This window comes from Salvelinus fontinalis, chromosome 31, assembly GCF_029448725.1.
Source record: "Salvelinus fontinalis isolate EN_2023a chromosome 31, ASM2944872v1, whole genome shotgun sequence".
NCBI classification, from domain to species: Eukaryota; Metazoa; Chordata; class Actinopteri; order Salmoniformes; family Salmonidae; genus Salvelinus; species Salvelinus fontinalis.
In genome coordinates this window covers 47070987-47086424 of record NC_074695.1, presented here as the reverse complement: position 1 = coordinate 47086424, position 15438 = coordinate 47070987, and the positions used below count along the sequence as shown (strand labels likewise).

The following is a 15438-nucleotide window of genomic DNA, read 5'->3' as shown; positions in this document are numbered from 1 at the left end:
ATTAGATACTTTTGTGTGTTTGTGTATATATATATATAGTGTATGTATGTGGACACCCCTTCAAATTAGTGGTTTCGGCTATTTCAGCCACACCTGTTGCTGACAGGTGTATAAAATTGAGCACACAGCCATGCAATCTCCATAGACAAACATCGGCAGTAGAATGGCCTTACTGAAGAGCTGTGACTTTCAACGTCACTGTCATAGGATGGCACCTTTCCAACAAGTCAGTTTGTAAAATGTCTGCCCTGCTCGAGCTGCCCCAGTCAACTGTAAGTGCTGTTATTGTGAAGTGGAAACGTCTAGGAGCAACAACGGCTTAGCCATGAAGTGGTAGGACACACAAGCTCACATAACGGGACCGGTGAGTTCTGAAGCGAGAAAAATTTGTCCTCGGTTGCAACACTTACTACCAAACTGCCTCTGGAAGCAACGTCAGCACAAGAACTGTTCGTCGGGAGCTTCATGAAATGGGCTTCCATGGCCGAGCAGCCGCGCACACAAGCTTTAGATCGCCGCCATTGGATTCTGTAGCAGTGTAAATTCGTTCTCTGGAGTGATGAATCACGCTTCACCATCTGGCAGTCCGACGGACGAATGTGGGTTTGGCGGATACCAGGAGAACACTACCTGCCAGAATGAATAGTGCCAACTGTAAAGTTAGGTGGAGGAGGAATAATGGTCTGGGGCTGTTTATCATGGTTCATGCTAGGTCCCTTAGTTCCAGTGATGGGAAATCTTAATGCTACAGCATAAAATGACATTCTAGACGATTCTGTGCTTCCAACTTTGTGGCTCCTGTTTCAACATGACAATGCCCACGTGTACAAGCCAGGTCCATACAGAAATGGTTTGTCGAGATTGGTGTAGAACTTTACTGGCCTGCAGAGCCCTGACCTCAACCCCATCGAACACCTTTGGTATGAATTGGAATCCGGACTGCGAGCCAAGCCTACTCGCCCAACACCAGTTCCCGGCCTAACTGGCTGACTTGAAGCAATGTTCCAGAGTGGAGGCTGTTATAGCAGTAAAGTCCATGACTTTGTAATGAGAAATTCGACGAGCAGGAGTCCACATACTTTTGGTCATGTAGTGTATGTTAACTGGACGTGGCTAGCTAGCCGTTTTCAAAACATTGGACCAACTTGAGCAATGAGATCCCAGCTTTCTCCTGTAGATAGCATAGCCTAACCAAAAGTACACCTTTTTAGAAAACAATTTTGTAAAATACTGTTAGCTTCAACTAACATAACAAGTACATAGACCTAATTCGCTGTAAAACAACGTTAGATCCAGTCTATGATATTAGCCAGAAGGCTCTGATGCTAGCTAGCGAACAAGTCAAGTCTATGGAAGAGGCTAGCTAGCATCAGCTTTGTAGGTGTTATACTATGTTGAAACACTCATTTAAAAAATGTCTAAAATGTTTTCCGCAAGCGTATTGCTGTAGCTTTTAAATCCTGTGAATGTAATTTAACAATTTTAACGAAATCTCCTGTTGGCTGCCTGACATCGCACCTGAAACGGCTTCCCCAGTATGAAGATCGGTTGGAACGTTCGAGCGTGGAATGTGCATTGAGGGTAGTGCATCCTTCTCGTTACATGTCCTTATAATTAGAAAGATTGCTCAGAAAACCATGTGTTTTAATCGGCGTATGCCTTACGATTATTAAGATAAGCAGAGTAAGGTGTTTACATGGGCCTTCTGCCATAATCAGTTTAATATCGAATGTTTTGTGAATCGTTTCATGAACATTGTGCAGTACTGTACTCGGCCTCCAGGATGTGTCATTGATTCACATTAGGTCCATAGGCGCACACTGCGTCCATACGGAGACTCAGGAGCTGTCAAAATGGCTACGACTATGTCATGGGCATCATATCTCCTTATTCATTTAGTCATATTTTCATGGTATGTCTTTACGTTATCGGCGAATTGCTCATTGAAAAGCACAGAGATACATCCAGGAGCCAAGACATTTGGAGGCCGCTGGAAATATCTGACTTTCCTCAATCTGGTAAATGTGCTTGTTTGTTGACATCGAGGGCGACGCAAATGAAATGTCATTGGAATGAATGGGACCTGTACAGTAGTAGGCAAAAAACCGACAGCGTATGTTAGAAATCGGTTCCACATCCTCGTCTGTTGCATTACATCCCTTTTGATCTTCCTGTGGCTTCAAGACACGGATTAATTCACTGCTTTATTTATATAGCTAGCCATGTTGTTCAGAGTGTCCTAACCATTACTGAATCATTATTCCACAGGTTTTGCAGACTGTGTTCTTCGGGCTCGTTGTTTTGATTGACATCATCCACCTGATATTGCCATCCAAAAGTTTGAAGTGTGGTGTACCGTTCCTCCTAGTGAAATTAAGAGACACCATTTTCACTATTTTGGCGTTTCCTATTGGGACAGTAAGTGCCTTTTTCCCCCCCCCCTACATGTTATGTATTTATATTTTCTGTGCGCGCATATTAGACGTGTGTATAAGCTACATTTATTACTGATAACATGCTTTGTATTGGACAAAATATAACCCCTTTTCTCTTCTGTTCTCCCCAGTTCGTGTTCTTGTCCTTCTGGTCGATATATCACTATGACAGAGAGATGGTCTATCCTAAATTTCTAGATGACATTATTCCTAGCTGGCTGAACCATGCTCTGGTAAGCACACAATCATTTGCACATGCTGGACTTTGTACTAAAGTGATCCCAATGTATTCAATTAAAGATGGGGCTTCATCCAATTGGCAGTGCTGCTCAGCGTGGCTTTGCTAGAAATTTCTTGCTAGAAATTCAAGGTTAGAGGTTTTTTTTTTATAGGATCATACTCAGATTCACAAAGCTTTGTATCTCCTATGATCATTATATTATGGTTGCATTGTAAATGAATTTGTAGCCAGTCACACAGCAATTTGGTGTTCCCAATATTTTTCAACCAACTTAGCCCAATTTAGAACTACATTAATAATCTGTCAGTGCATAATGGACACTCCTCTCACTCTGTGTGGCCTCTTTCTCCACTACACCTATACAGTCCATACTACAGTTTTACAAGTTGACAGTAGAATACTTTGTCAGAACTGGTTCTAACCAGTTGCGAGCTGTAAAACAGTCTAGCAGACGCTTGCTGTAGATGTTTCACAACAGCCTGCAGTGACGATTACACAATAGCTGGACCTCTCTCCATTTCTCCAGTCTATCTCATTGTTTCTCAATCTATTTCAGGAGGTGCATTGTTTTTGTTCTAGCCCAACACTAACATGTCATACCCTTGTTTATGTGGCCACAATGCATTAACACATGCAATGGTCTATTGGTCTACACATTTGTTACACATGGGGCTATGATGATAGGGTTGTTTTCTATCATTCTTCAAGTGGCATGTCTTTTCCCTCTGTTTGCAGCACACTATCATCCTGCCCCTGGCACTGCTGCAGATGTATATTCAGCCTCATCGATATGGCAGCAAGATGAGAGGCATCCTAGGTCTGGCCTTCTTTTCTGCGGTATATCTGGGATGGTAAGCAAGGTTCAATTAATCACATTGTCAAGTTGTTGTGGTTTGACGAAACCTTTTCTGTTTCTTCGAGTCTTCTTCGTCTCGCTCACTCCTCCCCTCTCCTTGACTGAATGTTATGATACTTTTACAACATTGTGAAAATCTCCTAGAACAATCCTCCATCCCCATCATAGGGTTCTGTGGGTGCACCATGCGGCTGGTATCTGGGTCTACCCCATCATGGAGCGCCTGAGTCCCGTGGGCCTGGTTATATTCCTGGGGGTGGCTTGCATCACCCTGGCCCCCCTCTACCTGCTGGGGGAGAAACTCAACCACAAAATCTGGAGGAGCACTGCAGGATCTGCAGGTGGGACCGCTCTCATACTGTATGACAGGGAATAACCGCGCAGCAGTGTTTCTCTCCTAGAGTGCCACAAGGCCTCTGAATTTGATTTGGTAGTTTGTCAGGGAAGTTTACCTTTGGTGTGTTAGTTAAGCAATAATACACAAGGCCATGTGTTAAGACATGGTTATGGGCGTATTATTACTTTTATAAAATGGGTTACCAGCATTAAAAAGCAATATTCTTTCCCTAACCATACATTTTTCAACTAAACGTGATGCTACACTCATTAACACTGGTTGTCAAGTGTCATTTTAGGCGTTCTCTAGTCGTTAGTTATTCGTATTGACTGCCATGTAAAGCAAAACCACCCAGAACTTTGCAGGTTGCTATGGCAAACAATTTACAGTGGAGATCAAGTTTATGAATTGCATGGGAGGGCAGATGACAATGGATCTGTAAAAGTAGTAGCAGTGCGTTGCTAAGTAAACGACAAACGATGGCACTTTTTATAAATGTACTGGGGGCATGTGTATGTTTTCTATATCATGGGCAGGATAGGCTCTAACAATGAGAATTCCAAACCAACCTTTGAATAATTGTTAATTAACTACTACTACTCTCTTTCGCTCTCTTTTTAAAAGGACCTCAGAAGAAAAAGAAAAAGTAAGCGTGTGCTGGTATGAGTGCCACAGAGGGGACCAGAGAGGCCTATAATGTTGATATCACACGAGGACAGACAGGACACAGCACCCCCAGCACTGATTACCTCAACCAGAAGAGACTGGTGGATCTCTTGTTGGAGGTAGAAGTTGCCCCGAACCACAGATCTAGAACCAGATTACCTTCTCCTCAGTCCTCATTTGAACCATTACAATGAAAAAAAGTATATTATTCTGATCCTATATCAGCAGTTAGAGGCAACTTGTGCCTGCTCTGTATCGCTCAGGCAGATCTCAGGCAGTGGGCATAATGTGCTTCTATGGTCAAGCCAAATTATTTTAAGATTAAATTCAATGATTAGACTTAATTTACTCCAAGGGGATATTGTGCTACTTGTCACGGTGAGATAACAGCTCAATATAAAACTTAAGTTGATCCTTATTGGTTGTGTTAACCCAATTGTTCTCTCACCATCTGTGAAGTAGACTTGCACTGACTGTAGAATAATACTTTAGTATATGCAACTCTAGTGATCGCTCTCTTTTTTGTGATGCTATTTCCTTTATCATGACGCTGTTTAACTTGATACTGTACTGTTGGTTGTGAAAGGGACAGTTCCTTATGTGCACTTGCTAGTTTACCCTTTGAATTCATGCGTATATGCTCACTTTTAGAACACTAATTCCTTATGTAACTTGGAGAGAAATATGAGACCATGATGATGAAATTAAAAGATTTGAAATAAACACGTTGATGTCACTCCCTTCTTTATTAGGTGAAATATTCAACACATTGCAATCTGAGCTGCTTTATGACCACGGTGAGGATTCATTCTATTATACCGTGTGGGAATCTTTGCCCATCACTGCCATTTGTAGCCAGGTGATGGCGCCATCAGGTCAATATTTCCTCCTCTACAGGCAACCAGGGTAAACATTGTCTATGGCAAATAAATATCCCCACTCCTAGGGTATCGGAGGGTAGAATGGAGCTACCACCATTGTGTCTAAGTAAAGCCTTGTTCACACTGCAGGCCTTAATGCTCATCAGTTTTGTTTTTCTAATCTGTTTTGGACTTTTGACTGTCCAAACAGCAAGTTACAAGTGACCAAATCGGATTTGTGTGTGTTCAGACAGCAGTCATTTGCTGACACGGCTACGCTAGTTGTAACGTGTGCGCAGTGCTGTAGGCTGATTGGTGGTGGTGGATATCCTTGCTATCACTCAGAAGTTATGTAGCAAGCGAAGGAGACAACAATGCCTGACGTTTTCCAGTTGCATAGAATTTTCTAAATTATAGTGTAAGAACACTTTTAAAGCCTCAAAGGATAAGAGGATCCACATTTCAAAATGAATCCTGTTTGGCTAGCCACAGCAGTCAACTAGTGAGCTAGGTAGCTGTTTAGCTTTTCTAGCACAGTCACTAATTTGTTTGCAAACAATTAACAAGCTAGTTAGCTACCACGTGTTATTGTAAAACTGTCAACCGAGTAGCTAACAAGATACACCAAATAACAGTCTAAAAACCACTTAGGGGGGAAAAAAATCAGATGTGACACTTCAGACAAGTCACATGACCTGGAATCTGATTTGTATCTGATTTCAAACCACCTACGAAGGTGGTTTGAAATGTGGCTTGAAATATCAGAGTCCATGTGATTTTTAGCTGTTCAGACTGCAGGAAAAATAATAGATTCAAATCGGATATGCAAATAAATAGAATGAGTCACATCAAACTGCCAATGTGAACATGGCTTTAGCAGTCTTCTCTGAGCCAGACTGGCCCATAAGAAAGGTTCCTGTTTATGTAACGCTAGGCAGCTTGATGTACAAGTTTACCACCTGGACAGGGCGCTAGTGTGTCGCAGGGCCTTAATGGGGCATCATTTTGATAATCTTTGGTATGACTCAACCGGGGATCGAATCCCCATCCATCTAAGGGTGGACACTCTCTAACCACGAGGTGACTAAGCTGGTATTACCATTTTGTTTACCTACCAAAACATGTCTATATGAAGTGTCTAGCGGTGGGGACTATAAGTTGTTTATAGATGTTAATTTAGTTAGTGTCTATCCCTGGGCAGCTGTCCCCACACTATGATCTCACTCATCAGGCCAGGGTAATCTTCTAAACAGCATTCTCTCACCCAGAGGTCATGTATCACCCTCTTTATGTAAGACTGTAAGACTCCTACACAATTAGATATCTGTACAAAAGAGTGTACAACTGAGCAGAAAAGTAGTGGTATTTGGTCACACTTTAAATGAGGTGATGTGTAATGGCACAGTCCTGCACAATGTTGCATTGTGTCCCCAGAGGATCCAACAAGACTGATATTAACTAAGATCCTTCTCATCAATTGAGCCCCCTGATCCTGTCACACATTCATCAATCATCTGTTTTGAAAGCCATTGCTGGCAACACGTTCCACCACACCAGAAGGTTCTACTTTACCAGAGGGACGTCAAGGAAACCTGAGGTAACACTTTCTCTTCCAATTAAGAAGACCCAATTACCATTAATTGTGGCGTCCTTAAAGAGTGGCCTAAGATAAGTCAGCGTCATATCTTTTACTTCTTTCCTTAGTGGATGTATACATAATCAGCTTTCACGTACCTCAGGTAATCCAATCAGGAGCTAACTTGACGGTGCTTCCTATGTCATTCAGGCTACTCCGCAGTATCCGAGACTGGATGTCACAGTTAATGAAAGCTGCTTCAGTTAAGTTGTTATTCACATCAAACAAACGAATGTACTGTAACTTGTACATATATATATATACAGTACAGCATAGCACCCTGAATGATTCCATGAGATTACAGTTCATATTTTGGTAGTGTAGTGCGGAGCATTTTACATACAACCTTTTCCATATAGTGGACAAGAGCAAAAATAGACAGAACAATGGGCAACCATTACTTTTATACCATTTGACCTGTTTGTAATTAAAATCAGTTGTTGACCAACCACAGACCAAAATCAGAAGTAATACAACTATGATAGCCAATCAGATCAAAGCAGCTAACATTCTCTAGGAAGGGGGTCACACCTAAGTGTGATGGCCTGAGGGGGGAAGTCTGGGTACAATAGAGGTTTACTCTGAACAGAATATCTGAATACAGATACAGATGGCCATAGACATACAGCATATTAAACCTCACATATCCATATAGATGACATCAAAGTTCTCAGAATAACACTATTGCACCCATGTTTGGTATCTAACACACGTTGCAGTAGTCAGTCCTCTGGATACCGTAAGGCAGAGAGGAATTTTGTCCTCTCAACGGGGAAAGGGATGACTGGCCCCTAAAATAATATTTTGTATTGTTTGGGGGGATTTTTCCATTCGGACCGAGGTAAAATTGGATGTATTGATTTCTGATCACATGATATCTCTGGCTGATTGATCCCGGAGCCAGTAATGAAATGTCAAACAAATATTATCTCATTGTGCTTATCAACTGAAGGGAGTTCAAACAGATGGTCAGAGATGATCTGTCATTTTTTGCTCTACTGTGAGGTGAAGTGGCCACGGGGGCCTTTGCCTCTTGAACCTACTTCTACAGCAATGAGATTAGTGGGTTAATCCGGAGGGAGGAGTCAGGAATGGAGCTAGGTTCAGTACATGTCCAATGAATGAGGAGTGAGGTGTGTTACCATTCAGAGCCATGCTACAGATGAACCTACACCTCTGATGGTCCTCCTTTCTCTGACACCTCACAGTGGAGGCCAGGCCAGGGTACTGTATTCCTATGGCTGAAGCAAAACGCCCGTTCCTGGTGAACATAAAGGATGAAGTGAATGGTGTTGTTGCCCCTCCCTAATTTACAAAGATAATCTGCACTGAATTAACTGAAGACCCGAGGTGGTGCAGGACTACCAAAACGGAGAAAGAAAGCATTTGAGGACATTGCTGCGTCAGTGGTCCAACGTGGGAAAGTAGAGTAGTTTTATGTTGATGTCTGAAGATGCTGACGATCACTAACTCAACAATCGTTTTGCTTCAGGTAAACGTGCTGAGGATACTTTATTGGGAGGTTGCTGTATGATGTAGGTAGGCACCATCTAGCCATGTTCCAATTCCTAAATGGATTATTACATTATGGATTATAATGGTTGATGTCACCTAGGTCATCTTGGATTTTCATCTTTGACAGCTGACACTGCTCTCTGATTATGTGTGTACACTGTAAAAAAAAAACATTTTTACAGCAAGTTACTGGCAGCCAGTTATTGGATGTATTGATTTCTGATCACATGATATCTCTGGCTGATTGATCCCGGAGCCAGTAATGAAATGTCAAAGAAATATTATCTCATTGTGCTTATCAACTGAAGGGAGTTCAAACAGATGGTCAGAGATGATCAGTCATTTTTTGCTCTACTGTGAGGTGAAGTGGGCACGGGGGCCTTTGCCTCTTGAACCTACTTCTACAGCAATGAGATTAGTGGTTATCTGTAAATTATTGTAAAAAAAGTACAGTATGTTACCGTAAATTCCAAATAAACGTTGGTTTAACAGTACATTACTGTAAAGAACTGCTTTCTTTGGAATTTACAGTAACACACTGTACTTGTTTTTACAGTAACTTACAGGTAACTGCTTCCAGTATGTTTTTTTTTTTACAATGTAGTGTCGTAAACTGATCGATATAAGGACCTACCACACTATTTCACTACTATGAAATGTAAATGAGGTTTTGTCTTAGACTAACGTGAGTGTGTGTCCCAAGGCACTGCCATGGCAGTGGAGGTTTGCTTGAGTATTCAGTCATACAACACTCCACCCTCAGACAAGCAGTGGAGTCCCCTACCCCCTCATGGAGTCAGGTATGCCTATACTATATCATTACTCACATTTCTAACATAAAGGATCATGTACTACCGTTAACTAATATAATTTATCAACCTATTTGAAGAGAGTTTGAACAGGGTGTTGCGTTGCTATTTTTATTGTAATACTGTTAAGCCTTGTGGTGTGTGCCAGACGACAGATTAGCTTGCTGTAGATGGCACACTCCCTGCTGAACATTTCATAGTTAAGCTTGACACTACTTCTTTACAATAGGAACAACTCAGTTAAGCTTAACACTACTTCTTTATATTGGGAACAACTCATAGTTAAGCTTGACACTACTGCTTTACATTAGGAACATCTCATAGTTAAGCTTGACACTACTTCTTTACATTAGGAACATCTCATAGTTAAGCTTGACACTACTTCTTTATATTGGGAACAACTCATAGTTAAGCTTGACACTACTTCTTTACATTAGGAACAACTCATAGTTAAGCTTGACACTACTTCTTTACATTGGGAACACCTCATAGTTAAGCTTGACACTACTTCTTTACATTAGGAACACCTCATAGTTAAGCTTGACACTACTTCTTTACATTGGGAACATCTCATAGTTAAGCTTGACACTACTTCTTTACATTAGGAACAACTCATAGTTAAGCTTGACACTACTTCTTTACATTAGGAACAACTCATAGTTAAGCTTGACACTACTTCTTTACATTGGGAACACCTCATAGTTAAGCGTGACACCACTTCTTTACAATGTGCTAATCACAGATATTGTCACTGCAGTTTGTTTCAGTAAGAAGACACACTAGTGTACGCTTTATTACATTGATTGGGCTCCACTAGTCAAAACGTACATGTATGGTAGTTCATTGAAGTATCAGTTCTTTCCAGACTGCAACATAAAATATAATTCTGAATGTAAACTGCTGAGGTCAGCTGGTTGAAATGAGAGGACATTGTTTTACAACTCCTGTCTCCTTTCAAACCCCCCAACCCTCCATGCGTACCCCCAGTCAGGACACCCCAGTCGAAGTACACGTTGGTGGGGGAGGTGATACGTCACGTCATCCCTGGAGCCACACAATGCTCCATAGGGTGTGGAGGTCAGAACTGCAAGTATGAGAACCCTGACCGCTGGAGCAAGGACAAGCAGGCCATCAAAGGCCTCTACTCCTCCTGGTAGGAATCAGAAAGGCTTTATAAAAATGTTGAATGTAAGTGGATTATACCCGTAAGTTTAAGGTAGAAACATGTCTTTCCTTTCAGGGTCACGGAAAACCTACTTGCCATGGCCAGGCCCTCTACTGTATTAATAGAAAAATACAACATTATTGACCAATTTAAAAGGTAACACTATATTTTATTTCAGGGTTTGCTGTCGCCATAAGTCAATTCAATGCTGCTAGTATAGATCAAATAAATGAATTGATGTGTTATGAATTGTTTGTGTTTGTGTGTGTAGATGTGGCCTGAAGACAGTGATAAACCTGCAGAGACCTGGGGAACACGCCAGCTGTGGTCCTAATGCACTGGAATCAGAGAGTGGATTCTCCTACCAACCTGAGGTCTTCATGGAGAACAACAGTAAGTCTATGGCCATTCCTCTACAATGAGAAAAACTGAAGGGAGCCAAGGCAAATTTACTGTGTGAATGGTTAAATAATGACTGCCCTTATATTCCAGTATATTTCTACAACTTTGGTTGGAATGACTATGGGGTGGCCTCCCTCACATCCATCCTTGACATGGTGAAGGTCATGTCCTTTGCGATGCAGGAGGGGAAAATGGCTGTCCACTGTCATGCTGGTCTGGGAAGAACAGGTACTGTATAGGACACAAAAAAGTTGTATTATTAATCGAATGATTATGCTTTGTGGTCACATGACTGACCCTCTCGCTAATGGTTTTGCCACTGTCTTCCATCAGGTGTGTTGTTAGCGTGTTACCTGGTCTTCGCCACCAGGATGACCGCTGACCAGGCCATCGTGTTTGTGCGTTCCAAACGACCCAACTCCATCCAGACCAGAGGTCAGCTGTATTGCGTGCGGGAGTTTGCCCAGTTCCTGGTCCCTGTCAGGAGTATCTTCTCCTGCGCTGAGCCCAGGACTAACCCCATCACCCTGTCCCAGTTCCTGACCCGCCAGGGACACATGCTGCATGGCTATGAGCGGCGGGAGCTCAGGCACTTGCCCAAGATTATCCAGGTGATCTGCAAGCTGCTGCTGGACATTGCTGAGAACCGGCAGGTCATCGAGGAGGACATGCTGGACATCCCTGACATGACGGCCGAGGAGGAGATAGAGTTTGAGCGCTATCGTGACTTTGGATTCACCAAGGGAAGCTTCGGGGGAGGCGGCCTCGGAGGGCAGCCCCGCTTACCGGGACCCCCAACCAAACCCCGGCACGCCAACGAACCGCCCCTGTTCTACCATCGCAAGAGCCTGAGCTACAGCGAGTCGGACCTGCGGAGGCTGGGCTCTGAGCTGAACCTGCCGACCCTACCCCTCTCCAACTCGCTGTCCGCTTGCAACATGTCTGTGGCCTGTTCTCCCTCCCTGAACTCCCTGCCTAGGACCCCGGCCACAGGCAGCCCCATGGGGCCCAGGCAAATAACCACCACCTACGGCTCCCAAGATGGATCCCTCTGGGAGCAGAAGAGCCTCGCGGAGGGATCACCGCTCCTAAAGAAGACACAGAAAGCCTGCCAGCGCAGCGAGTCCGAGTGCAACCCCGAGAAGAAAGGGTATAGCAGCATGCTGTTTCGGTGGAAGAAGGAGCAGAGGGACAAGTTAGCGTACAATGGTGATGTGTCTCAGATAGAGGAGTCAGAGGTGCCCTTCATCACCATCCAGACAGAGCTGTCCAAGGAGGCCAGGCAGCTGCTGGTGGCCCAGGCCCTGGCTGTGGATCTGGAGCTGGACGGCGAGGAGGAGCACAGGGAGAGACTACAAGCCTGGCAGGTACGAACTTCATATTCAACACCATTGTTATTCAAATACTGTGTCTACCTTTTGGAATACTGTACATACAATATTATATATTGAAATAGTCTAGTCAGACATGTGGTGGTAGTAACCGAGTAGCATAGCACAATTGACAAATCCTGTTTACCTGAACAATATCTGACAACTACGTTTGCACATAAAGGAAATGTATAGAGGTTTGACTTTCCATTTTTAATACTGGAGTGGCGTTAGATTATTAGCGCCACTACACCTGATGTGGGTTTTGGTGACACTGATTGTGTATTCTGTGTGTTTTTGCAGTCAGAGTTGAACATGGGAGGGGCATGGGAGAGGCTGTGTACATTGGAGAAGGACCCGTTTGTGCTGTCTGGGCTGATGTGGACCTGGCTGGAGCAGCTGAAGGAGCCAGTCATCTCCGTCGAGGATGTACAGAATCTGGACCATAACAACAGTGACCCTGCAAACTCAGAGGCTGTCTTCAAACCACTGGACCAGGTCAGCAGCACTTACTGTAGGCCATTACATTTACAGTACCAGTCAAATGTTTGGACATATACTCATTGAAGGGTTTTTCTTTATTTGTTCTCTTTTCTACATTGTAGAATAACAGTAAATACATCAAAACTATGAAATAACACATATGGAATCATGTAGTAACCAAAAAATTTGTTAAACAAATCAAAATATATTTTATATTTGAGATTCTTCAAAAAAGCCACCCTTTGCCTTGATGACAGCTTTGCACACACTTGGCATTCTCTTAACCAGCTTCATGAGTTAGTCACCTGGAATGCATTTCAATTAACAGTTGTGTCTTTTTAAAAGTTAATTTGTGGAATTTCTTTCCTTCTTAATGCATTTGAGCCAATCAGTTGTGTTGTGACAAGGTAGTAGTGGTATACAGAAGATAGCCCTATTTGATAAAAGACCAAGTCCATATTTAGGCAAGAACAGCTCAAATAAGGAAAGAGAAATGGCAGTCCATCATTACTTTAAGACATGAAGGTCAGTCAATACGGAACATTTCAAGAACTTTGAAAGTTTCTTCAAGTGCAGTCGCAAAAACCATCAAGCTCTATGATGAAGCTGGCTCTCATGAGTACCGCCACAGGAAAGGATGACCCAGAGTTATCTTTGCTGCAGAGGATACGTTCATTAGAATTAACTGCACCTCAGATTGCAGCTCAAATAAATGCTACAGAGTTCAAGTAAGAGATACATCTCAACATGAACTGTTCAGAGGAGACTGCGTGAATCAGGCCTTCATGGTCGAATTGCTGCAAAGAAACCACTACTAAAGGACACCAATAAGAAGAAGAGACTTGCTTAGGCCAAGAAACACGAGCAATGGACATTAGACCGGTGGGAATCTGTCCTTTGTTCTGATGAGTCCAAATTTGAGATTTTTGGTTCCAACCGCCATGTCTTTGTGAGATGCAGAGTAGGTGAACGGATGATCTCTGCATGTGTGGTTCCCACCGTGAAGCATGGAGGAAGAGGTGTGATGGTGTGGGGATGCTTTGCTGGTGACACTGTCAATGATTTATTTAGAATTCAAGGCACACTTAACCAGCATGGCTACCACAGCATTCTGCAGCGATACGCCATCCCATCTGGTTTGCGCTTAGTGGGAGAATCATTTGTTTTTCAACAGGACAATGACCCAACACACCTCCAGGCTGTGTAAGGGCTATTTGACCAAGGAGGAGAGTGACGGAGTGCTGCATCAGAAGACCTGGACTCCACAATCACCCGACCTCAACCCAATTGAGATGGTATGGGAAGAGTTGGACCGCAGAGTGAAGGAAAAGCAGCCAACAAGTGCTCAGCATATGTGGGAACTCCTTCAAGACTGTTCGAAAAGCATTCCTCATGAAGCTGGTTGAGAGAATGCCAAGAGTGTGCAAAGCTGTCATCAAGGGCAAAGGGAAGCTACTTTGAAGAATCTAAAATATGAACTATTTTCATTTGTTTAACACTTTGTTGGTTACTACATGATTCCATAAGGGTTATTTCATAGTTTGATGTCTTCACTACTGTTCTACAGTACCTCGTAGAAAATAGTAAAAATAAAGAAAAACCCTAAAATGAGTAGGGGTGTCCAAACTTTGACTGGTGCTGTACATTTGTCATTTAGAAGACACTTATCTAGAGTGACTTACAGTAGAGTTCATACATTTTCATATTTGTCCGTACTGGTCCCCCGTGGGAATCGAACCCACAACCCTGGCGTTGCAAGTGCCATGCTCTACCAACTGAGCTTCTCACTCTGGACCCAATCATAAATAGCTCCATACTGTATGAAATTAATTTCTACTGACTACTTCTGTTCAGTTAACCAACTCATTCGGGGTGGCAGTAGCCTAGAGGTTAGAGAGGCCGACCAGCAGCTGGAAGGTTGCTGGCACAAGCCTTGGGCCAGGCAACACAAAATGGGAATGGAACTGGCAGCTAAGAGGATGCTGGTCTTTGATCCCATGTACAATCCCCTGCAAGGCACTTAATGCCCACAGTTGCTCTTCATCCAAGGATGTGTGTGTATCTGGGGGTGTTGTGAAAGGCAGAAGACACATTTTAGTTCTAACCAATGGACAATAAAGTTGTATTCTATTCTATTCAACCACATCCCCTCCAGGCTCCCAGGGAGATGTTAGTGTGCATTCTGGACTGTATGGCTCATGTTCTCACAATTCCAGAGGAGGTGGAGGCTGCTTTCCTGGAGCGCACCATCAAGGCTTTCACAAAGGTAGAACACTAGATGATGTAGGGTTCTCCTTTTTAAACCGCGGCACAGTTTAAAAAAAAAAAAAATATTCAATGGGTATCTCAACCATTCTAACTCTCCACAGATGGGAAAAGGCTCAGCGGTGTATCCGGCCATGACAGAGATCCTTAGGCTGGTCCTACACGACATGAGGTTTATTGCCATAGAGGAGGATGAGGTACCAGATATGGCGCCCATCCCTACTGTACTGATCCCATAAACCTGGGGTATTCTGTCCCAGACCATCGCTTGCTATATTAAAACATATGTTGTGCCTTCCTGTGCAGTTTGGATAGTTTTTCACACACAATATTTTTGTCATTAAGTATTGTACAGTAAGTGTATTGTATACGAAAGATCACTTTCCATTGTTTACTTC

General features: G+C 43.0%; 2 protein-coding genes across 2 annotated transcripts; both read left to right on the top strand.

Moving 5' to 3' along the window:
* Positions 1–1556: 1556 nt before the first annotated feature.
* On the top strand, positions 1557–5258 carry adtrp1 (androgen dependent TFPI regulating protein 1). Its single transcript, XM_055892978.1, has 6 exons — positions 1557–2018; positions 2269–2418; positions 2567–2668; positions 3412–3527; positions 3701–3873; positions 4494–5258. The coding sequence occupies exons 1-6, from the start codon at positions 1854–1856 to the stop codon at positions 4517–4519; spliced, it is 732 nt and encodes a 243-aa protein (XP_055748953.1). The 5' UTR covers positions 1557–1853; the 3' UTR covers positions 4520–5258.
* Positions 4532–15338, top strand: LOC129829327 (protein tyrosine phosphatase domain-containing protein 1-like). Its single transcript, XM_055891001.1, has 10 exons — positions 4532–4654; positions 9237–9346; positions 10347–10508; positions 10596–10676; positions 10792–10913; positions 11013–11150; positions 11256–12289; positions 12596–12790; positions 14931–15041; positions 15145–15338. The coding sequence occupies exons 1-10, from the start codon at positions 4532–4534 to the stop codon at positions 15277–15279; spliced, it is 2211 nt and encodes a 736-aa protein (XP_055746976.1). The 3' UTR covers positions 15280–15338.
* Positions 15339–15438: the final 100 nt, after the last annotated feature.

What these genes read in the sequence shown, in the direction of transcription:
- adtrp1 (XM_055892978.1), top strand. Translation starts at nt 1,854, where the DNA reads ATGGCTACGACTATGTCATGGGCATCATATCTCCTTATTCATTTAGTC. An exon ending in TGGCGTTTCCTATTGGGACA is followed by an intron (nt 2,419 to 2,566) that starts GTAAGTGCCTTT and finishes TGTTCTCCCCAG; the next exon opens with TTCGTGTTCTTGTCCTTCTG. An exon ending in GCTGGCTGAACCATGCTCTG is followed by an intron (nt 2,669 to 3,411) that starts GTAAGCACACAA and finishes CTCTGTTTGCAG; the next exon opens with CACACTATCATCCTGCCCCT.
- LOC129829327 (XM_055891001.1), top strand. Translation starts at nt 4,532, where the DNA reads ATGAGTGCCACAGAGGGGACCAGAGAGGCCTATAATGTTGATATCACA. An exon ending in TGGTGGATCTCTTGTTGGAG is followed by an intron (nt 4,655 to 9,236) that starts GTAGAAGTTGCC and finishes GACTAACGTGAG; the next exon opens with TGTGTGTCCCAAGGCACTGC. An exon ending in AAAGGCCTCTACTCCTCCTG is followed by an intron (nt 10,509 to 10,595) that starts GTAGGAATCAGA and finishes CTTTCCTTTCAG; the next exon opens with GGTCACGGAAAACCTACTTG.